The sequence below is a fragment of the Syzygium oleosum genome, unplaced genomic scaffold, assembly GCF_021117445.2.
Source record: "Syzygium oleosum isolate NSW1041296 unplaced genomic scaffold, Sole_v2.1 Sole_v2.06, whole genome shotgun sequence".
NCBI lineage: Eukaryota > Viridiplantae > Streptophyta > Magnoliopsida > Myrtales > Myrtaceae > Syzygium > Syzygium oleosum.
This window is the reverse complement of record NW_026607490.1, coordinates 5,131,105-5,156,151: the sequence shown is the minus strand read 5'-3', so window position 1 is coordinate 5,156,151 and position 25,047 is coordinate 5,131,105. Positions and strand designations below refer to the sequence as shown.

The 25,047-nt window shown below is 42.7% G+C and overlaps 3 protein-coding genes across 3 annotated transcripts; all 3 read left to right on the top strand.

Moving 5' to 3' along the window:
• The first annotated feature begins 11,109 nt into the window (after positions 1–11,109).
• LOC115666898 (glutaredoxin-C1-like) lies at positions 11,110–11,862 on the top strand. The gene has a single exon (XM_030588543.2). The coding sequence runs from the start codon at positions 11,248–11,250 to the stop codon at positions 11,854–11,856; it is 609 nt and encodes a 202-aa protein (XP_030444403.2). The 5' UTR covers positions 11,110–11,247; the 3' UTR covers positions 11,857–11,862.
• Positions 11,863–15,598: 3,736 nt separating this feature from the next.
• LOC115666897 (glutaredoxin-C1-like) lies at positions 15,599–16,353 on the top strand. The gene has a single exon (XM_030588542.2). It carries the CDS (start codon positions 15,739–15,741, stop codon positions 16,345–16,347), a length of 609 nt encoding a protein of 202 aa, XP_030444402.2. The 5' UTR covers positions 15,599–15,738; the 3' UTR covers positions 16,348–16,353.
• Positions 16,354–21,608: 5,255 nt separating this feature from the next.
• On the top strand, positions 21,609–22,940 carry LOC115680097 (leucine-rich repeat extensin-like protein 3). Its single transcript, XM_030603838.2, has 2 exons — positions 21,609–22,002; positions 22,108–22,940. The coding sequence occupies exons 1-2, from the start codon at positions 21,816–21,818 to the stop codon at positions 22,860–22,862; spliced, it is 942 nt and encodes a 313-aa protein (XP_030459698.1). The 5' UTR covers positions 21,609–21,815; the 3' UTR covers positions 22,863–22,940.
• Positions 22,941–25,047: the final 2,107 nt, after the last annotated feature.

The window sequence follows — 25,047 nt, the reverse complement described above, 5'->3', positions numbered from 1 at the left end:
CACGTATAATACTCGCTCGTCGAATTTACAGCTCTTAATTTTAGATCATCGGATGCGTATCCCGAAGATGAATTTTTTTGTATGTAGCAAGAAGCAATCTTTTGTATGCCAAGTATGGAAGGAAACAACTCGAAAATCCCGGTGTCCATCACCTCTCCCTTTTATTTAGATTCAACAGTAACCCTAAGTAAACTCTGTACCTTATGTGTTTGATCAAGTGGTTGGCCACTTGTCTTTCTCCTTTGAGTTTTCTAGTAGAGACTTCGATATTATGCACATCTCTCGTCCTTGATGGAAGGATGCTAATGAATTCGACCGAAATTAATATCACAAATTCGACGAGATTTGTGGAGAAGTCATCGTATCAATGGAGTAGTCTCATCACGGTACGTAGTAATCGGCACACACACACATATATATATATATATATATATATATAAATTTGAATAATGATTTCTAATTTGTCAATTTTGGGGGCAATCCCACCATTCAAAAGACATAGAAAAGATCGAGATGGGCATCTCAAATTCTCAATCCAATGAAGCATTGACAAAAGAAGTGGAGGAGATTCCAAGAAAAGGGACCCCGATGAGCTTTGTTGTGGAAGTGACGTGGGCAGATCGAGTGCCTTGGTTCCCAAGTTGACTTGTCGTTGACAAATCAGAAAGAAGCAAGGAGCAAATCACAAACAAAAGAAAAGAAAAACCAACGGATAGGATGAGTGCGTCGCGTGTGCAAAAAGATCATGCAATTATTCCTGCCTTAAATAAGTGGTGAGATGAGGAGAGAACTCTGCAGTCGGCAGCATCATTAGTAAATTAATGGAGTGTTCAAGAACGCAATGAGCACAAGTGATGTACGTAGCCCATGTTACCTTGTCTTTTTCTTTCTTCCATCCCCTCAAATATCGCTTGTATTTATGTTTTTTTTTTTCCTTGGAACAAATTAAGGCACGGGTGATCCTTGAACTTTTCTTTCTGAATGTTCGATCGAGTGCCTAGTTTATTTTTTCGCGTCCTTAATGAGTTGGTCCCTCGTCGTAAAATTCGATGAAACCGCCGCTCTCAAGTTCCACGCCTACATACAACGTGAATAGCAAAAATTTTAAAAAAAAGTTTAAAACATTGAACGGAGCGAAAAGAGGAAATTCGGAAACAAACCACAAAATTCGACAGGATCTAAATTTTTTTTCCTTTTCGCTTCTTTGACTCAGCATTCAATTTGCGCATCCAACGCGATAGGCGATGATGACTCGGTGCTGGACCGAGGCACGACATTGACAATCGAACCGAGCCATCACGGAGCCACAATGACCGACAGACACCAAACAACGAATGCGTAGCCATGTGCGGGTATGGCAAGGTCGCGCGGCCTCAGGCGAGGCCTTGTTCGCGGCCGTATCTCATCATCCTCCGAAGGGAACGGCTCTTTGTGGGCTTTACAGGGAAGCCCAATTGAGTTGCGTCTGAAATCTTCTTGGGCTTGGGCCCACTCGAGAGGCCCACACGACGGACTCCTCTACATCGATGCTTTTAGCTTGACCGTCTCGAAAAAAGGTGACCGACACATGGAAGTGAATCGACATTTGTGGCCTCGTTTTATGAGTGGGTCGAACATCGAGTCATGTTCTCCTCCATCTCTAGTTTTCCTCTTATCGATCATTTGACAGATAGATCGCAAATATGGATATTGGCCACGTTTCTTTTTGGAGCCTCCTTAAAAAGTGCACTGTTACACTTGTTAACTCTACTTAAAAAACAATCACTCGACTTTCAAGACATCGAACGTGCATATCACAAGGACGGTCTATACATTAACAGTTAAAATATTTCCTCATTTGGTTATCTAACAAGTACCTTCAGAACGGGGACATTTTTTAAACAAAATCCTTATATTCATTTGAAGTTATACGTGGGTTGTATCCATTACGTAACTCAATAATCAGAGGGTTGAATAATTGTTTGGTATAAATATGAATAAACTGCGGTTCTTCTTTCGTATTTTGTTTTATAATACATTTTTTTAAGGCAACTGCCCCTTAAAACTGGGTGAGACGGTTTCTTGAAAGTTGGAGCAAGCTACTCCAACTTCGAAAGTATTGTAATCGCAAGGCGTTTACTGGACGCCTTTATAAAAACCTGTATGGCATCATTTTTCATTATTAAAAATTGATACGGAAAGCTGTACCAAATAGTTTCCTGGTCATCGATATGCAATCTTATCTTATAATTGTGTAATTTGGATTTCGGTTAGTGAATAACATTTGCCACTTTATCTAATCGATGGCTAGGAATAGAGGTGATCGATGCACAATCCCATGCCAAGCTCCAATCTAGCCTTAGCTTGTTGTCCGCACTCACTTACCAATTGACTAGGTGATACTAAATCGAGATGAACAGGATTGGGCCAGGCTTTTCTCAAAGGCCCTTTTCAGGCCCATCGAAATATGTCTTTCGGGCACTTATGATGAGGGTAGGTCTATGCGAGAGCAGGGTCGTTAGGTTTATGATCAAGTCTCGCTATGAAAAAGCCTGTCGGGATGATCATGACTCGACAGTGGCCAATGACCTTTGATTTGCTTACGGAACTTGCGCGAACGACTGATTTAGAGCTTGTTAATTACAGGGCGACCGTTGCCTTACCTAATTTTGAAGATAACAAAACCACCTTAAGGAGGCAATTCCATGGTCCATTGAGGGACGGATTCTCAAATAGTAAATCTTAAAGAACGCCACGACAAGCAATAACCTAAAGGCTTCACATTAAACGAGTGAAATTTATTCTTTCTTTTATTTCGACGGTCATCGAAGCGTCGAACGTCCGTTCCCTAAGAATCGCTTGGTCAATCGCATGTCAAAAAGATGATTTTACATTACTTTGGTGAAGAAAGATATGGTTCATGGCAACCGATTTTACTTTACCATGACGTCTTTTAATATTCAACTGGGCCTTGACAACAATTGAAGCAATCGATCTCAGTTCTCGAGTCTATTAGCACCCGCTGGATCTATAAATCTCTCGTCTTTACAAACCCGAAAGTTCTCCAACATAATCATAGTATTCAACTTCAAGATAAAATGAAACAAGCTTGGGCAGGCCCACCAATCGCCGCCTTCCACGGGCTAAAAACAATCGCTCGAATTCTTTAGTCAATAAAAAAAAAATTTATTACCGATAATAACTTATGTCTAACTATTTTTTCGTTCATTCATTTTTGTAAACAATATAATCAATCATTTTTAGGAAAACATTTTTCAAATCTTTTATTTTTCGCGAAACAAACGGAACCTTATTTTCACGTCATTTACTATGAAACTCCTCAAGTTATTTGAAATCTAGGCAGCCTTGGTTATAGCATTCGAGGCTCGATCCTGAGCCCGACAAGACATTCAAACCTGGAATGGTCACGAGACCTGGCCCGAGCTCATTTAGGCCCGTCCATTTAACACCGCGAATTTTCATTTAAAAAATGAAGGGCACATTATTGTTACACATGAACGGTCCATCCGACCCAAACAAAAAAAAAAAAAGACCGGTCTTGATTTTCTTCCCCAAAACGCAACTTTGAAGTTTGAATAGCATTGATAGATTCCAGTCACGAAATTGGTAAAACTCACCGACTTCCACCACATATTTTTCCATACCAAACTTCCCTTTTTTCAAGACGCTCGAGTTATAATTAGTCACCGAACTTTGGTTTTCAGTACTCCATTCGATCTTCAATCGCAAATTCGCTAAAAAAGATATAACACTTTGGCGGGAGACATCGAAAGCGGTAGATTCGCTCGAAAACTCGTGCGCAACTCGACCCGTCCCTATGTAAATCGGTTCTTCTCGCGCGGGCATAGCAACGTTATCATCCCCTTGCTTCTTCTTCTTCTTCTTCACCCTCCAATCTCGTAGATCTCGAGAAAGAAATTCAAAAGACAAAGCAAAGAAAAACGAGCCCGTGAACCAAACGGCCAATTCTACACGAAGCCAAAAAAATCCCGAAGTGGGGGGGGGGGGGCAAAGCATTAATGAGGAAGCGACGCGAGTGTCAGAGCCTGGTCGCCGAGACGCAGCCGTGCGCCGCCCCCCGCCCGCCCGCCCGCCCGCCCGCAGCAGCGGGAACGCAACGCGAAGCGAAGCGGCGGAACGGCGGAACGCACCGACCAGCCTTTTTGTTCCGCAGGATCCGAACAGCCCTGCGGCTCACCATAAAGTCCCCCCGAAAAAGCAAAAGACGTCGAGGTTTCGTCGAGCTATATCTTCGGTCGGGGATCGGGGCTGCTACAACTGTGCACTGTCCGAAGCCGCCGAGCACCAACTCCGCCGATTATCGCCGCGCGTCCGTACGCACCAGCGCCGCCGATTTGGTGCAGAAAACTGGAGAGAGGCAGGAGAGGGAGGGAGGCGGAGCGGAGCGACGGCACTGTTATTGAAGCGGTTGTCACCGCTTTAGGTGGACATTACTCCATCCCTCATTTAATTATCTCCCGAATAAATCGCCTGCGCCCAAAGCTGCGGTGCTAGCCGCGCTTAGGGGGGGGGCCACGCGTGCGCCAGGAATCGCGGCTTCCTTCGGGCCCATTTGGATCGGGTCGAGCCCCGTTCGATGGAACGGGACGGACCGGCACGGGAGCGTCTCGGTCTCGACTCGCATGCCCGGTGATGCTCGGAACTCTACTCGAGCGCTCGAGCTCGACTCCGCTACGAAATCGAAGCAGTCGAGCCTGTCGGCGGTAAGTAATTCGTGAATGAGGTCGAGCTCGGGCCCTTGAGAGAGCTCGAAGAAAGTAGGTATTTTACGCGGTTTTTCAGGATACCCGTGTCCATTTTTCTTTTGGTAACTAATATTTAAAAAAAATAATAGAAGCGGAATTAAGCTCATGAGCTAGTCGAGCCGAGAATTGTCAAGCTCGAGTTACTCGACTCGACAAGATGCTTGAGCGGCTCGAAATGAAACGAGCCGATCTCGGGTAATTGTCCAATCGAGCCCGGGCTACTCCCGAGTAACTTGACTCAATTTCATTCATAATTGGGATTGAAGGGACGATGATTATTGACGCAATAAGAAAACGCGACTCGAATTTATCGAGAGGAAGATTTCAAATACGATACAGCAGGACACAACCGGTTCAAAACCGACACCGTAAGAACTGCCACCCAAAAATAAATAACAATCGACTTAATCATCCAAAGAAGAAGGCGATGAATTCCACATAATTCTGGACATATTCACCTCAGATCGATCTCCAAAAACGACAACCTCCTCGGCGAAAAACCAAAGCAAAACGGATTATTTTTTATGTCGAGTGGCTCGAGGAACCACTTTCGTGTCTAACTAATTAAAAATAATCAACTGTCGATCGGTAGACAAAAAGTGAGGTCAGCTGGTAAACCAGTGAGGTCACACTAAAGTAATCGATGGATAATCATCAGGCATGATTCAACGTGGTCCGTTGCCCTAGGAGACGTGCTTCGAATAGCGCCCCCTTGGCCGAACATTGCTAGAGACAGGAACAAACGAAATTGGAATGGCGCATTGATTGCCGCGACCGAACACGGCATAGCCCCCACAAAATTTCAAAATGTCTCATTGGAGTGAACGAACTAATTACTAATTAGGTGAAGAAAAAAGCAAACACGTGCTTCCGTGACCGATGCATCCACGCATTTTTTCGACATAATTTGATGCGTGCTTGCTAAATTACGAACGATGGCATTCTAGGTTTAGTTTCGATGATTCGAAGGTGGGTCATTTACATTTTTTTTCGACATAATTTGATGTATGCTTGCTAAATTACAATCGGTAGCATTCTAGGTTAGTTTCGATGATTCAAAGCTGGGTCATTTACAGATTTTTTCGACATAATTTGATGCGTGCTTGCTAAATTACGATCGGTGGCATTCTGGGTTAGCTTTGACGTATCAAAATGAAGTCCGTTCGAGGTCATTTACACATTTTTTCGACATAATTTGATGCGTGCTTGCTAAATTACAATGGGTGGCATTCCGGGTTAGCTTTGACGTATCATAGTAAAGTCCATTCGAAGGCAGGTCATTTACATGAAATTTTTTTGTATCCATACGATTTTTTATTTTCTTGTGGCATAATCGCGTGAATTTACCATTGAAGACCCTATTATCAAAATGAGAAATGATTAAACGACTGTTATTGATCCACCATGAGACTAACGGCCTGTTCTGGCCGACAAAATAGCAAGTGATAAATAATTAGAAATTGTTGCGGGTTGAATTTGTGACCCTCATTAGGCCGTTACTCTCACGTTGGACTAAGGACTCCTTATGCCAGCCGGACTCTATCAAAATCTCAGTACTCACGTCTTTCAAATATCTTATCGGATGTTGATAGCACGATTTAAATGGAATGTTCCACGTTACGGATTGTGATCGATTAGCGCACCCCAAATAACCAAACTCCTAGTGCGATAAAGAATCGAAATCGCGCATCGCAAGATAATCTCTCTCGTTGCTTTGATTCTTCTATAAATCGGGAGGACTCAAATCTCGAGTTCTAGGCATGTACTGAACTCTGACGGTCGTCTGCTTCGGTAATGCCCAAAAAGCAAGAAAGCTGTTGATGTCTAGGCTGATAAAAAGATCAAAGATCCACGTTGAATCCGTCGAATGAAAGCGAGGAAACTCGAAAGGTGGGAAGCACGCTCTTTAGCCTTTTCATGTGGGAGGTCAATGCTCAGACCGACGAGCATGACGATGTTGTTCGGTCGTCGTCGTCGTGAAATCCCAAATCTAATCACATGCGCTTAATGGTCACGTCAGGAAAGTCACTTAAAAGGGGCAACAAGAAAAAGGAAGAAGCAGAAGACGAAGACGACCAATCTAATAATGTATTCCAATCCCACTGCTACTCCCGCAAAGAAATAAAAAGAATTAATCAATAAGATATTTAGTGAAAATACTTTATTTCCTTATCTTTATCTTTCGATCATATTTTTTTTTTTTGGCCAGATTTTGGGGGAAATGTTGATTTCTTAATAGTTAACTAAGTTAGAATCAATGTATCATGATTAATTAATTTTTTTTGATAATCCGAAGACACGAGCATGGAGAGCCGACTAAATGAAAAAAAGAATCGAGAGATGTTGAGGACCGCAACTTCTTCAATTTTACTTATTTTTGTAATATCAGTTGGTCATCATCATTGACGCAAACAATCTCTAAACTTTGGCCCAATGTGCAATGCGGTCCCAGAATTTTAACTCAAAGTATAATGTAATATATGAAATTTTAATTTATTTAATGTCGTCCCTGAATTTTTGATACATGTTCAATTTAGTCCATGAATTTTATGAAAATGTTCGATATAGTAATTCCATTAATTCAATTTCAGGGATTACATTGAATATATACTAAAAGTTCAAAAAATATCATATTGAGCATTAGACTAAAATTCAGAGACTACGTTAAATAAATTAAAAATTACATTACACATTTAATCACAATTTAAAGATCGTTTATGTCATTATTCTCTTTATATTAAATATTTGTTGGTCTGCAAGACTAAAATGAAGAAAATGACAGAAAAAGGAGAAAAGGAAAACCATCCGACATTGAAGACGGAGACAGCCGTCCACATTCCTCAGACTTTGGCCTGAAAAAGCCTGTGCCCATGTCTCTTCGAATCTGAGATTTTTCTTTCACTTTTTCCATCGCCCTTTCTATGTGCTCCCTCTTTATTTCTTGGCTTTTGTGAGATTTTTTTTTTTTTATGATCAAAAGTTTTGTGAAATTTTAGAACGAGCTCCGTGCATACGCCGTTCGGGCTTCAGGTTTGTACACTGATTTTCTTGGCTTATTGGTATAATCCAAAACTTTTCTGGCCGAGGACAAGTGGGTGTGGTGTCTGATAAGCCGGAATATCAGATCGACTTCCCCTCAAAACATCGTTCTAAGGCAATATGACAAATCGCATTTTGATAATTAATCGCCATATTACCCACTTTTAAGCCCACTCGGGTATGGGAGAAATCGGACTGCGACAGTAGCATCAATTGCAAAGTCTGGTCCCGCCCAACTTGTATGCCATTAAAACTCCTTTACCGGAAAATTAGTAAGCGCTTTTAGAATGATCGGACTTAGGGCAACAAATTTGGACTCTACTTCGACCTAACCCCCTTAATAGGTACAATAATAATGTCTCACATGATACCCAAGTGTAAAAAAATTTGACATTGTGTTTCTTATGTGTGGCTTTCTTGTTCTCTCGTTCAAATGCTCGGAGTCATAGGTGCTGCATGAAAACCATTCTGGTTCTGTCCAGAACTGGTTTTTTGTTTCCAGAATCAGTTTTGGACCAGAAACCCGTTTGGTAACGCAATTTCATTTTTTTATTTCCGGGACAAGTTTGCTTCCAAAACTGATTCTGAAACCAGAAATGAAAACAAAAAAAAAAGTTGGTTTTTCATTTCTGGAACAAAAGTGAGAGCCATTTATGAGGAATTCATTTTCTTTAACACACATATTCATATGGAAGTCACGATCTTTGAGGTGAGAAAAAAAAGCAAAAAATCAAAAATTTCAAAACTTAACATAATGGTTTAGAATCTGTGGCTACCCACTTTCAGTGAAATTTAAATATTTTTAGGTACCGAAAAAAATAAATAAAAATAAAAAATTTCAAAATTTCACAAAATGGCTTAGAAAACCTTTGGCCACCCACTTTGAGCAAAATTTAATTTTTTTAGTTGCCAAAAAAAAATAAAAAATTCTAAATTTAAAAACTTCACAGAATATCTTAGAATACCTGTGGCCACCCAATTTGAGCGAAATTTTATTTTTTTAGGTGCCGAAAAAAATAAAAAAAAAAGCAAAAAATCAAAAATTTCAAAACTTCACAGAATGGCTTAGAATACTTGTGGCCATCCACTTTGAGTGAAATTTAAATTTTTTTAGGTGCCAAAAAAAATTAAAAAATTAAAAAATTTCAAAACTTCACCCAATAGCTTAAAATACCTGTGGCCACCCACTTTGAGTGAAATTTAAATTTTTTTATATGCCAAAAAAAATAAAAATAAGCAAAAAAGTAAAAATTTCAAAACTTTACAGAATGGCTTAAAATACCTGTGGCCACCCACTTTGAGCGAAATTTTATTTTTTTAGGTGCCGAAAAAAATAAAAAAAAATAAAAAAATAAAAAATTTCAAAACTTCACAAAATGGCTTAGAATACCTGTGGCCATCCATTTTAAGCGAAATTTAAATTTTTTTAGGTGCCGAAAAAAATAAAAACATAAAAAATAAAAAACTTCACATAATTACTTAGAATACCTGTGGCCACCCACTTTGAGTGAAATTTAATATTTTTTAGGTGTCGAAAAAAAAAATAAGTAAAAAAGAAAAATTTTCAAAACTTCACAGAGTGGCTTAGAATACATGTGGCCATCCACTTTGAGTGAAATTTAATTTTCTTTAGGAACCAAAAAAAATCAAAAATACCATTTGGGCATCTAAAAAAAATTAAATTTTACTCAAAGTGGGTGGCTAGAGGTTTTGTAAGTCATTATGTGAAGTTTTGAAATTTTTGATTTTTTATGTTTTTTTCACCTAAAAAAATTTAAATTTCACTCAAAGTGGATGGCCACATGTATTCTAAGTCATTCTGTGAAGTTTTGAAATTTTTGATTTTTTGCTTTTTTTTCACCTCCAAAAATTAAAATTTCACTCAAAGTGGGTGGCCACAGGTATTCTAAACCATTCTGTAAAGTTTTGAAATTTTTGAGTTTTTGAATTTTTTTGGGCACCTTAAAAAATTTAAATTTCACTCAAAGTGGGTGGCCACATGTATTCTAAACTATTTTGTGAAGTTTTGAAATTTTTGATTTTTTTATTTTTTTTGGGCACCTAAAAAAATGTAAATTTCACTAAAAGTGGGTGGCCACAGGTATTCTAAGCAATTTTGTGAAATTTTGAAAATTTTGATTTCTTGATTTTTTTTTTAAAAAATTCAACAAATTTCCTATTTTCCCGAAATCTAAATTTTTTTTTATTTTCTTGACATTTTGATGATTTTTTCTGGAATTTTTCAATTTTTTGGGATTTTCTGAATTTTTTTAAAGATTTTTATGAATTTTTCGGATTTTTTATTATTTTTATTCAATTTCTAAAAAAATGAATTTTTGTTCCTGGAAATAGAATTTTCTATTGTTTATCAAATGGGTTTTTATTTCAAGAAATAGAAATTTTATGCTGTTATCAAACGGGTTTCTGTTCTAGAAATAGAAATTTTTTGTCATTATCAAACGGGTTTTTTTTCTCAGAAACTCATCCAGGAACCAGAAATAGAAAAATCTATTTCTGGTTCAGGAACTCATTCCGGAACAGAATGGTTATCATTCGCTACCATAATAGATCATTGCATGTGCATCGAATAAAATCTCACTTCACATGCCTTTTCGATCACTCTAAAATGAGAGAAAGGGGCAATGGCACCGCATTATGCACATTTTCAATGATACGATAAAACAAACTCACTAATTCCTTTAATAAATTCCGCTGTTTTTCAAGGAACACGGCATCAACGAATTCCCAAAGAATGCGCATAAATCATCAAACCCACGTGTATCGGATAAGGCTCCACTTGCTAGGTGGTTTGGCTTGGCCTTCGTTGTTATTTTGAGCAAGAGCGCGATTTGACTGGCGAAATCCGCTGCACCAAACTAAGCGTTTCCGCTCGTCTTATGAATTAAAGAAATCAACGGACAGAAGATCGCAGGCAGCAATGACTGAACATCATCTCCCCACGGGAGCGAACATAAAAAACAGACGCAATATCCTCTCGACCAAGCAGCAGCCAAAACCTGCCGGCGACATCGGGTGAAGTTATGGGACGCCGTGGCTTTGGACCAAACCGCAGGAAGGAGGAAGTTATCCGTTGTTTCTTTCCGCTTCAGTCGACAAGCTCCCACCCTTTCGCCGCCCTTCCTCATCCTGCCATGTCAGCTCCCCCCTTCCCTCTCTCTCTAAAAAGCGAACGAAACAGAGATTTGATTTCGCCTTTAAATGCGTCCGCATTAAAAAAACATTGAAAACACAAACATAAATTATTGTTCTTCAATGCTTCGACTCCCCTCAGAAGAGACAAACAATCCTTCGAAAAGCAGAACCCACGACAGATCGCCCCCACGCACGCGCCGCGACAACTACAGACAAAGACCAGTCTCATCCCCTCCTCCTTCCATCCCCTTATTCACAGCCAGTCTCGGCCACCTTCCCCTATATATACATGCCACGCTCCATCACAACCCTCATCCTCACTTCACAGTTCACAGTTCACACTCCACTTGACCAAAAGCTTCACTCGTTCGTGATCCGACAGCTTCCTCTTCCTCTTCTGCTTCCTCTTCCTCTTCCTTTGATCGATCGGTTCCGACTCGAGTTCGAGCCCCAGTCGAGCCCGTTCGTCAGCACGAGAGAAAGGATGCAATACCAAGCCGAGTCGAGCTGGGAGTACTACATGCCCGGAGCCATGATGGGGGGCGTGGCGGGGATCGGGGGACCTTCGACGGACCCGCTGGAGCGGGTGGCGAGGCTGGCGTCGGAGAGCGCGGTGGTGATATTCAGCGTCAGCAGCTGCTGCATGTGCCACGCCGTGAAGCGGCTCTTCTGCGGGATGGGGGTGAGCCCGGTGGTGCACGAGCTCGACCAGGACCCGAGGGGGAAGGAGATGGAGCAGGCGCTGGCCCTGCTGCTCGGGAACTACGGGGTCGCCCCGGCCGTGCCCGTCGTGTTCATCGGCGGGAAGCTGATCGGCGCCATGGACCGGGTCATGGCCTCCCACATCAACGGGACTTTGGTGCCGCTTCTCAAGGAAGCCGGTGCACTTTGGCTTTAAATTTAAGTGTTTTTTTTTTTTGGTAAAGTGTTTAGTAGTCGATTAAACCAAAAAAGAAGAAGGAAAAAAAATGGTTTAATTGAGTAAGATAAAAAAAAAAAGGAGAAAAGAAAAGATGCGAGGGAAGGAGGGGGTGATGAGTTTATTTCATGTGTCTTCTCTCCGTAATGTTTCGTTTCATAGTTTGGTTAATGAAACACAAGCTTGTTCATGCACGGACTTTATTACATGTTCGACTTACTCGCTCTCTTCACATTGTGCCTTGGCCCCGCCTTACGTACTTTCGGACTATCGACAAGGACGTACATTTATTGCGCATGCCACATTGATGCAAAGGTCCTATTAAAAACTCGACCGAAATCGAAAAAATAATGCATAATCAAAGTTGTTTTCAATCGAGAGATGTTGAGGACCGCAACTTCTTCAATTTTACTTATTTTTGTAATATCAGTTGGCCATCATCATTGACGCAAACAATCTCTAAACTTTGGCCCAATGTGCAATGCGATCCCAGAGTTTTAACTCAAAGTATAATGTAATATATGAACTTTTAATTTGTTTAATATCGTCATTGAACTTTTGATACATATTCAATTTAGTTCATAAACTATATGAAAATGTTCGATATAGTAATTCCATTAACTCAAGTTCAGGATTACATTGAACATATACTAAAAGTTCAAAAAATATCATATTGAGCATTAGACTAAAATTCAGAGACTACGTTAAATAAATTAAAAATTCAAAAATTACATTACACATTTAATCAAAATTTAAGGATCGTTTATGTCATTATTCTCTTTATATTAAATATTTGTTGGTCTGCAAGACTAAAATGAAGAAAATGACAGAAAAAGGGCAAAAGGAAAACCATCCGACATTGAGGACGGAGACAGCCGTCCACATTCCTCAGACTTTGGCCTGAAAAAGCCTGTGCCCGTGTCTCTTCGAATCTGTGATTTTTCTTTCACTTTTTCCATCGCCCTTTCTATGCGCTCCCTCTTTATTTCTTGGCTTTTGTGAGAAATTTTTTTTTTTTTATGATCAAAAGTTTTGTGAAATTTTAGAACGAGCTCCGTGCGTACACCGCTGGGGCTTCAGTTTTGTACACTGATTTTCTTGGCTTATTGGTATAATCCAAAACTTTTCTGGCCGAGGACAAGTCGGTGTGGTGTCTGATAAGCCGGAATATCATATCGGCTTCCCCTCAAAACATCGTTCTAAGGCACTATGACAAATCGCATTTTGATAATTAATCGCCATATTACCCGCTTTTAAGCCCACTCGGGTATGGGAGAAATCGGACTGCGACAGTAGCATCAATTGCAAAGTCTGGTCCCGCCCAACTTGTATGCCATTAAAACTCCTTTACCAGAAAATTAGTAAGCACATTTAGAATGATCGGACTTAGGGCAACAAATGTGGACTCCACTTCGACCTAACCCCCTTAATAGGTACAATAATAATATCTAACATGATGCCCAAGTGTAAAAAAATTTGGCGATGTGTTTCTTATGTGTGGCTTTCTTGTTCTCTCGTTCAAATGCTTGGAGTCATAATAGATCATTGCATGTGCATCGGATAAAATCTCACTCCACATGCCTTTTCGATCACTCTAAAATGAGAGAAAGGGGCAATGGCACCGCATTATGCACATTTTCAATGATACGATAAAACAAACTTCACTAATTCCTTTAACAAATTCCGCTGTTTTTCAAGGAACACGGCATCAACGAATTCCCAAAGAACGCGCATAAATCATCAAATCCACATATATCATATAAGGCTCCACTTGCTAGGTGGTTTGGCTTGGCCTTCGTTGTTATTTTGAGCAAGAGCGCGATTTGACTGGCGAAATTTGCCGCACCAAACTAAGGGCAAAAGTACACCACAAGTGCCATAACTTGTGTACGGCGATCACTTTGGTGCCATAACTTTTTTTCGGATCACTTTGGTGCCAAGTCGGAGAAAAAGAGATCACTTTAGTGCCAATTTGGCCGGAAATCCGACGTGGCATTTTTTATTAATTTTTTACGCCGATGTGGCTCGCCGGAGGCTGAGTCAGCGTGTACAGTCAGCATTTTTAATTTTAAATAAATTTTTTTAGCGTGTACAGTCAGCATTTTTAATTTTAAATATTTTTTTTCCTTTTTTTTTTTCTTCTTTCCTTTTTCTTTTCTTTTCTTTTTTTTCTTTTCTCCCCTCGCCGGCCGGCCACCGGCGAAGCCCGGGAAGGGCTGGGCGAGGGCGGCCTTGCCCATGGCCGGCGAGGGGCGGCCGACCTCGCCCGACACCGGCGAGGGTCGCCCTCGCCCGACGCCGCGCGAGGGTCGCCCTCGCCGGCGTCGGGCGAAGGAAGCCTCGCTGGGCCGGCGAGGGTCGCCCACGCCCGACTCGGGCGAGGGCGACCCTCGCCCGCCAAGCGAGGGCTTCCTCGCCCGACGCCGGCGAGGGTCGCCCGACGCCGGCGAGGGTCGCCCGACGCCGGCGAGGGTCGCCCGACGCCGGCGAGGGTTGCCGTCGCGGGATCTGGAGATGGCGACCCTCACCGGGCGTCGGGCGAGGGTCGCCCACGCCCGACTCAGGGCGAGGGCGACCCTCGCCCGCCTAGGCAAGGGCTTCCCTCGCCCGACGCTGGCGAGGGTCGCCCTTGTCGGATCTGGCGAGGGCAACCCTCGCCGGCGTCGGGCGAGGGTCGCCCACGTCCGACTCGGGCGAGGGCGACCCTCGCCCGCCCGGGCAAGGGTTGCCCTCGCCGGCATCGGGCGAGGGAAGCCCTCGCCCGGGCGGGCGAGGGTCGCCCTCGCTTGAGTTGGGCGTGGGCGACCCTCGCCGGCGTCCGGCGAGGGCGCCCCTCGCCCGGGTGGCCTCGCCCGTCGCCGGCGAGGTCGGCCGCCCCTCGCCGGCCATGGGCAAGGCCGCCCTCTCCCGGCCCTTCTCGGGGCTTCGCCGGTGGCCGACTGGCCACCGGCGACCGGCCGGCGAGGGGAGAAAAGAAAAAAAAGAAAAGAAAAGAGAAAGGAAAGAAGAAAAAAAAAGGAAAAAAAATATTTAAAATTAAAAATGTTGACTGTACAAGCTGAAAAAATTTATTTAAAATAAAAAATGCTGACTGTACACGCTGACTCAGCCTCCGGCGAGCCACGTCGGCGTAAAAAATTAATAAAAAAATACCACGTCGGATTTCCGGCCAAATTGGCACTAAAGTGATCTCTTTTCCTCCGACATTGCACCAAAGTGATCCGAAAAAAAGTTATGGCACCAAAGTGATCGCGGTACACAAGTTATGGCACCTGTGGTGTACTTTTGCCCCAAACTAAGCGTTTCGGCTCGTCTTATGAATTAAAGAAATCAACGGACAGAAGATCGCAGGCAGCAATGACTGAACATCATCTCCCCACGGGAGCGAACATAAAAAACAGACGCAATATCCTCTCGACCAAGCAGCAGCCAAAACCTGCCGGCGACATCGGGTGAAGTTATGGGACGCCGTGGCTTTGGACCAAACCGCAGGAAGGAGGAAGTTATCCGTTGTTTCTTTCCGCTTCAGTCGACAAGCTCCCACCCTTTCGCCGCCCTTCCTCACCCTGCCATGTCAGCTCCCCCCTTCCCTCTCTCTCTAAAAAGCGAACGAAACAGAGATTTGATTTCGCCTTTAAATGCGTCCGCATTAAAAAAACATTGAAAACACAAACATAAATTATTGTTCTTCAATGCTTCGACTCCCCTCAGAAGAGACAAACAATCCTTCGAAAAGCAGAACCCACGACAGATCGCCCCCACGCACGCGCCGCGACAACTACAGACAAAGACCAGTCTCATCCCCTCCTCCTTCCATCCCCTTATTCACAGCCAGTCTCGGCCACCTTCCCCTATATATACATGCCACGCTCCATCACAACCCTCATCCTCACTTCACAGTTCACAGTTCACACTCCACTTGACCAAAAGCTTCACTCGTTCGTGATCCGACAGCTTCCTCTTCCTCTTCTGCTTCCTCTTCCTCTTCCTTTGATCGATCGGTTCCGACTCGAGTTCGAGCCCCAGTCGAGCCCGTTCGTCAGCACGAGAGAAAGGATGCAATACCAAGCCGAGTCGAGCTGGGAGTACTACATGCCCGGAGCCATGATGGGGGGCGTGGCGGGGATCGGGGGACCTTCGACGGACCCGCTGGAGCGGGTGGCGAGGCTGGCGTCGGAGAGCGCGGTGGTGATATTCAGCGTCAGCAGCTGCTGCATGTGCCACGCCGTGAAGCGGCTCTTCTGCGGGATGGGGGTGAGCCCGGTGGTGCACGAGCTCGACCAGGACCCGAGGGGGAAGGAGATGGAGCAGGCGCTGGCCCTGCTGCTCGGGAACTACGGGGTCGCCCCGGCCGTGCCCGTCGTGTTCATCGGCGGGAAGCTGATCGGCGCCATGGACCGGGTCATGGCCTCCCACATCAACGGGACTTTGGTGCCGCTTCTCAAGGAAGCCGGTGCACTTTGGCTTTAAATTTAAGTGTTTTTTTTTTTTGGTAAAGTGTTTAGTAGTCGATTAAACCAAAAAAGAAGAAGGAAAAAAAATGGTTTAATTGAGTAAGATAAAAAAAAAAAGGAGAAAAGAAAAGATGCGAGGGAAGGAGGGGGTGATGAGTTTATTTCATGTGTCTTCTCTCCGTAATGTTTCGTTTCATAGTTTGGTTAATGAAACACAAGCTTGTTCATGCACGGACTTTATTACATGTTCGACTTACTCGCTCTCTTCACATTGTGCCTTGGCCCCGCCTTACGTACTTTCGGACTATCGACAAGGACGTACATTTATTGCGCGCATGCCACATTGATGCAAAGGTCCTATTAAAAACTCGAGCGAATGATCATCCGAACTAATCGTAAACTGCCGAAGAAATAGCTGGAGGTGATTCAAAATCGAAAAAATAATGCATAATCAGAGCTGTTTTCAATGGTTTAGCCATGCGAAAATTGGTGATCTGTTTCGTTTTCTTATCGGACGAACTCTATCAACTTTGGTCATTTCACCGGCTATGCCGAGTCAAGCAATTGACGGGACGATTTCACAAGACGAACTTCGTTCGAATGACACATTTTGCTCGAGAATCGTTTTTTCTATGAATGATTTGTATCTTAGATACGTAAATTTGTCGTTTAGATTGAGAGAGATCAATCCGTACGTAACATGATTCACGGGAGTCTTCATACGTACATATCCTGTCTTGCTAACAAGTGGTTTATGCAGTGGCAATCATCTTCGAGTCCAAGCTCTTGATTTGGTGCTACACATTCCTCCGACAGGTTGATGTACCTACGAAATTCAACCTCCAAAAAAAAACGATCTGCTGACGAATGAGGCCTTGCCACGTCGACACGTGAAGGAGCAATCGTCCGACCAAGAGCTTCATGCAACGAATGATGTTGCCTGCGGTTGTGGCTGCCGTTTGACCGAATCCTTCAATGAGGCCCGGATATTGGTCCCCGTGGTAGCAACTTTTTCGGACATTATCATAAATAGGAGTGAGCATGATCCAGATTGAGTCGATTCAATACCTAACCCTGAGATCAATTCGTACAGTGTTAGTCTCTAATTTTTGAGACAGATGACTGGACTGACCCTATGCGTCCGATCCGGTTCCAAGGTCAATCCGGGACCGACCGATTTTTTTATGTTTCATTTTTTTTATTCGTTGAAAAGATAAACGATACACTTTGAAAATGCATATCCATCGACAATGCAATATTGAATAACCAAGCTATAGACCCCGATACAAATCAAATAAAAAATCTAAGATAAGGTAACAACAAAAATCTCCACTTAAAAAAACCCCTTACCAAAAAAAAAATCTCCACTTAATAGTATACAAACACGTGAAATAAAATTAAAAAATAAAATTGTCAAAATACATAACATAAACCATGGATTATACAATTTCATATCTTGTTCATTCTCAAAAGATTGCTTCGATTTCTGAACACCTGAAAACAAAACAAACAACTTCAAATCTTGTTCGTGAGATGCCGAGGAGGGCCAAGTGAGGCGACCTGCGTTCGCCGTTTGTGAGGCGCCGAGGCGGGCCAAGAGAGGCAGGCTGCTTCGTGAGGCAAGCGAGGAGAGACAGATCTAGCAAACAGCTGCAGAGAAGCGAGGAAAGAAGAGAGGCGATGCTCAATAGTCAATAAGGTTTCTATTTTCGACGCTAGAAGAAGAGGAGGGAGGGGCCTTAGGTTCTTTGGAAAATAAATAAATAAATAAATAAATATATATATATATATATATATATATATATATATATATATATATATATATATATATATATATATATATATATATAGGGTTGGTCCGGGTTGGACCAACCTGAAACTCCAAGGATCAAGGACCAACCCGCACAGTGCAGGATCCAGGGGTCCCAGGACCAAGGGCCGACCCAGTCCCCTTGGGAACCGGACCAAGACCGACTGGTTTGGACCGGTCCACGGTCAGTCCAGGGTTAACCCTAGATCGTTGCTCACCCCTAATTATAAGAGTCCTCCGCATTTGCAATCCTAAGCACGGAATTAGAAGAGTGTATACATGTACTTTTTTTTTAGGAAATTACCAAAAAAAAAGTCATAAACCTATTGTGCTCATACCAATTCAGTCATAAACTTTTTAATTTGACCAATTTAGTTCTAAAACCTTTTGGTGATTTACCAATTTAGTTATTCCAATTAATTTTGGCCGGAAATCGCTGACGTGGCGATCTAGTCAGCGTTGACCGTCTTACATGGCATGGTGGCGCTGATGTAAACAAATTTTGCAATTTTAAATTTTTAAATATTTTGAAAATTTTTATTATTATTATTATTTTTTTCCAACCTTGAGCTGGCGACCGACCGTCGCAGGCCACGGGCGAGGGCCACGACCCTCATCCGACCAAGCGAGAGTCACCAGCCCTCGCCTGTGGCTGGCGGGGGCCCATTAGCGATTTTTAACCAAAATTTGTCGAATAAGTAAATTGGCAATGGGCAAATCGTCAAAAAAGGTTTATAGTTAAATCGGCAAGCCGTCAAAATGTTTAGGACTAAATTGGCCAAATTGACAAATTCGGAACTGACTCGGCATAAGTACAATAAGTTTAGAACTTTTTTTGTAATTTTTCCTGTACTTTTTCGATCGCTCGAGGCCATTGATGCGAAGCATGATCATGATCAATTGATTATTTGTTGTGAGGGTTCCATAAGTGATCAGGATGTGTCCATTGTATCCACAACTCCTCCTTTCTCGAAGATCTATTTTCTTGGAAAATAGTCGTGTTAAAAAAAGGGGTTTATTGCAAGTTCACCACCAGTTCATTTTGAGACAACATTCAATCGAAAACAAAGCCCGAATCATTTGGCAAAAATAGTTTTAGGAAAATTTCTTAGAACTTGTATTTCCCAAAGGGAATTTGGAGGGTGGTGGGAGAGAAAAAGAGAGAGAGAGGTGGGGGCTAAGTGATGGAAAGATTAGCTAAATTACCACAATGACCTTCGATTACACTAGAATCAACTTTTCACGAGGGGTAAAATGATGGAATTTGATGGACCCTCTCGCTAATCTAAAAAGAAAAACATAAACGAAGGTTGCAGTCCAACTTTTAGTCCATAGTTTCACTCAAGGGAGAAAATTCAGCTTTGAAGGGCCCAATTCAAGCTACATGCAAAAGCACTTGAAGTGAGCCCACCTAAGAAGAAGGCCCATGGAAGTTGGTTATCCGCACAATAGACAAATAAAAAGAATGGAAAGGAATTCTCTTCATCTCAATTTGGGCAATATCGTCCTCCCACCTTGCCCTCGGATTTGGTGGGTTATGAGATATGGACATCATCCGCACACAAACTCAACCAAAATCAAGTGGGGTCCTACAATCTAGAGGCATGATTGGAGAAAAAAAAAAAGGCCCATTTGCTTAAAAAGGGTCGAAATATGTTCATTAAAAGTAGACCGGTCAAATGGGCAGTTCGAGTCGGGTAAAAAATGGTCCGATCCAAATCGACCATTTAACCTGCTTTGACCCATTTTCATGCAATACAAATATAGTGACCCATACCGAATCCAACAAATATTGTTAAAACACTTTTATATTTTAACTCAATCTATGAAAACTCGTCACTAAACTAAAATAAAAGCATGGAGTGAGTGAGCGCAAGGCAAGAGAGAGTGAAGGGAGAGATGGGTTTTAAACCCATTTAACTCATTTGACACCCATATAATCATAGAGATGGGTTGAATTTAAGTTGTAAATCCATTTAACACTCATATTATTTTGGGTTTTACAATTTGAGACCCATTTATTGATTAACTAACTCATATAACAACTCAACTTATCAAATATAGGTTATGACCCATTTTGATATGCCTGATTAAAAGAACAAAAAACGAATCCGTAGTCACTATCTAGCGTCAGAAGCTTTTGATCGACTGTTCGACTTGGAGCTGGATGCTTCTCGTCGACTATTTGACCTAGGAAGTGTCGAGGCTGCCAATTGAACCACCGGTGAACACCATTCTCGCTCATGATCAGTTCGTGAAGAATCAAGCCGATCGATTCGCACGAGAACAAGAGGGAGGTCGCTCGACTGGAGACCCAAAACGTGCCCGTAGACATCGAATTAAGGGACCGACCACCCGATGGCGTCTCTCATGGTGTCACATCATTCAAGATGAAAATCAGCGTTTGTTCTAATTTTTCAGCGAGTCTGTATAGCTGGTGTACATAATTTGGACTATTGAACAAAAAAGCAGGACATAGATTCTGAAAGTTAGGAAACTTTTGACACAAACAGCTTCACAGAGCCCCGTGACTTCAGTAATTGAGCTATTTAGAATGAGAGAGATGACATCTTCAATTCACAACCCCCACCAGAAAAAGAACTTAAAATCCCACACAATCTGTGACATATCTTTGGTGGGTCTCGCCCCCAAAAAAGTGAACTTCCAACCATAAATCATCTTCACTTTTATTACAGAGCAAAATATTTTTCTGTAGCCATGAATTTCAATAAGTATTGATAAGCGTCGAAGAACAGTAGACATAAACACGACCATTATATATTTTGATACCTTTTCACACTTACCAATTCTTACCAATAACTATTGGCTCGGGAAAAGATTCATACTTAAGATTGAAGTATTTGTTGTTGAAGTGTGATTTGTACTCCCTATCGATAAGAAGGCACGGGAGTCCTGCTCTCTGATGAGTAGGTGGAAGTCCGGGACACCCCCGAGCTACCAGAGAGATTTTATATGTTGCGTTTGTATTTTATTGATAGTTTGAATTTGGATCTTTGAATAACTATTGCCTATACATAATCTCTTTTTCTTGTGACAGAGAGTTATGACAAAGACGTGAAATGTGCTAGCCCTAGTTAAAGAATGAACCGAGATAAATTTTATGTTTTGATTTCTCTTTTTGCCTTTACTCTCTATTTCGTTACGTTTGTACGCTTAATCCTAACATTTGCGACTAACATGGCCACTAGAGAGCCAGATTACTTGAGAAGCTACAGAAAGTCTCGGGAACAGAACGATGAGTCACGAATCCTGCATACATGAGCAAGCATTACATCAGAAAAAGTTCCTGCAAATGGACCCTCTCTGTTCCTGCAATCATTCCAACTCCTCCTGTCATTCGTCTTCACTTCTCTCTCTCTCCCTTTCTCTCCCTCTCTAATCAGCCAAAAGTGGCTTCACATGTCTTTGTTTGTAGTGAATAAATAAAAAAATCTCTGGTTACAGTTGGTCCTCACACCAACAACTCACGGGCAGATCACTGCTCCGAGGAACAATTTGTTTACTCTCCTTGTGCTCTTCCAGCTATCTTACAAGTACACTTTTGAGATGCCATTCACAGACTGAAGGGCCAAAAGGACAGACCTTACAACAACATGCCATTTCTATAGAACTTCTCTTCCTCTCGCTCATCCCAAAGCCTTCCCCCGTCTCAGATGGAGTCGATGATCTCCATTCTCGTTCTTCTCTCGTGTTTGTTCACCGGCCCACTTCACATCCTAGCGCAGCAGCCGGCGCAGGCCGCGCCGCCGTCGCCGACCTCTCGCATCACCGTCGTCGGCGCCGTGTACTGCGACGTATGTCACACCAACACTTTCTCCAAGTATAGCTACTTCTTGCCAGGTACTCACGAAGTTCATCACTTCACCAGTAGTCACACCAATTCACTTACTTCACCTAAGTTGTTGTCGGTCTCTGGAGTTTGAATTGTTGGTGTCTCTTTGTCAGGTGCTGATGTGAACATCCAATGCAAGTTCAAGGCGAGCGCGCCGAAGACCACTGAGCAGATCAACTTCTGGGTGAACCGGACCACCGATAGATACGGGACGTACAGGTTGGACGTGCCCTCGGTGGACGGGGTCGACTGCGTGGACGGCCAGGAGATCGCGTCCATGTGCCAAGTGAGCTTGATAGGGAGCTCGTCCTCCGCGTGCAACGTGCCCGGGTTGAGGGCCACGACGAACGAGGTGACCGTCAAGTCGAAGCAGGACAACCTGTGCATATACAGCATGAACGCGCTGAGCTACCAGCCCCACGAGCGCAACGTTACCTTATGCGGGAACAAGAAAGAGGGATTATTGCAAGATGAATTCAATTCCTCCAAATTCTTCTTGCCTTACTTCCCACCATATGGCTTTCCATGGGCACCGATCCCTCAACTGCCACCGTTTCGTCCAATCCCGATCCCTCCATTACCGCCTTTTCCGTCGATACCATTCCCGCCTCTCCCGCCATTTCCCTTTCCCTCATTCCCGTGCCCGAACCCACCCGCGCTGCCGTTCCCGTTCCCGCCTCTCCCTCCTCTGCCTCCGCCAGGGTTTAACTTAACCGATCCCCGGACATGGATCCCGAGAATCCCGTTATTCCCTTCTCCTCCCCTCCCGCCGGCAACGCCGCCGGGGTACAATCTATGGGACCCGAGGACCTGGATACCCCATCTCCCTCCGTATTCTCCGCCGAGAGCTCAGGACCAAACTCCCTAGTGTAGTGTGCATCAGACATATGGTGAATGTAATCTTTGTATGGTTTTCATTTTTGCGTATACTATGATTTATACACCATTATTTGCCTCCTGGAAATATGCTTGTATGCATGTGTATCTATTGAAGTATTTAGTGCAAACCCACAAAAATGGAGTTCACCTGAGTTGGCCTGTCAGTTTTCACAGCTCAAGCCCCGGTTGTCTTCAAGCAGAGAAAAGCCAGAAAATGACTACAGTTGATTGAAATTGGGACTATGGAGCTGCTAATTCATACGGAAGATTACTGCAACGACTAAAGATCAATTCAACTGGTGCAACAGAATGTGAAAAATGCAACAATTTTTTTTATCGATTCGCCCGACTCTGAGAGCAATTCATAGTAAGTTCGTGTATCGAAAACTTGGCTCCGTATTCGAAGTACTGATTTGACTCCGAAAGCACCAAGACAAGAACAGCTCACACGTTTATGGTTTGGAGTCGAATGACTAGGTTGATCTGCAAATTGGCCTCGTACAGATGATATTCATTCCGAATTCAGAGGCATTAAGGGTGCAATGACTAGTAAAAACGCGTAATTGAGGATCGATCCCTGAGATTAGCGAGGTATATTATCGATCATCGCGTTTTAGAAAAGTTCGAACAAAAAAAAACCACCAAAGCTCATTATATTCAGATTGACGCCTTACTGGGTGCTGGAGAATTACAATTCTTGGTTAGGGCAAATTCAATTCCTTAAGTTCTCAGAAATCAGGTTTTGAGCCCCAAACAAAACAAAAGTTGTGGTTGACTTTCTCTATAATAAAAAAACCCTAATCTTGAGTTTGATAGGACGGAATGAAATGGAATAAAACGATGAATTCGATGTATTTTTTTGTTGAATTGTAGGAATGGAATGGAATTGGGTTTCCTGTGATTAATTATAAAGAAATTTTTGTCGGGATTGAATTAAATGGGAATTTTCTAATAAATTTAAATCGCGCTGTGCTTCCCGTTAATTATAATATATCAAAATATGCACAAGAAGATAATATTAATTATAATCTAATAGTATAATAATTATATTATTTAACTATACTTTTGGGCTGGGAGCCCAAAAGCCTGGTCCGGTACGATTTCTGACCCGAATAGGCTCAGGCCTGGATTTTGCCGGGCCTTCGAAATGGCCCGAACTAATTCCTAAAAAAATAAAAGAATACATTACGAGTACAAAATGCGAAAAAAATACATAAAATAGATAACATATTTCTATGCTCAAGGAACGTTAGTATTGTCATAGATAAGTTGGAAAAACTAAACATACAGAAGAAGTAACAAGTAAATTTGTTTCTAATTTTTTTTGAAAAGATTCGGGCTGGGCATGAATTGGCTTGGCCCCGATTGATTTAGTTCGGTCCAAGACCTGGAAATTCCAGTCCCCATCCCTCGGGGTCGAAGAAAAATTACCTTAAGATCCGGTCCGCTTGGCCCGTGCTCACCCGAGTGGAACGGGCTTTTCAATTTTGTAATGCTAATCCCTAGGGCTTGTGTTATGTATGTGTCGTAGGAGTATACAAAGGAAGCGGGAACCACCCAGACCACCCGGAACCAAACTAGACCGGCACAGAACTGTCGGCTTCCGTGGGGACCGGTCTGGTTCCCGATTCCAATTTACTAGAACCGATGAGTACTGATCTGGTTCCCGATTGTAGGTGTGGAACCATCCACTCGCCTACTCGAACGTGACCGGTAATATATATAATTTTTAAGAAAAATTTCCAACAAAAAAAAGAAAAAAATTTAAGAAGAATGGAAACCTTAAAATATTAATTTGAAGCTCAGCGTCCATCAAATGGGTGCTCGTCTCACCTCACTTTCACATTGTCTAAGTCGTTTCTCTATCTCTCACTAATGGTGTCGACTCTCAAACTCAACGGCCGTCGACTCATGGCCTCGACTCTTAACTCCCATCAACTCACTGTCGCACCTCCGTCCGTTCATCGCCTCTCTCTCACTCTCGATCACCTCTATTTGCATGAAGCTTAGTGGGATTAGTTCCATGGGCCCACTCAGACGGGCGATTTCCGGTTTCAATTTTTCGGAACCGGTGGAACCGTCCACTTGGACCATGCTCACCCCTAATGTGCTGAGCGAACTTTTATTTGTTCACGTTGGATTTTCGTATGATATCTCATCTAATTATTGACACT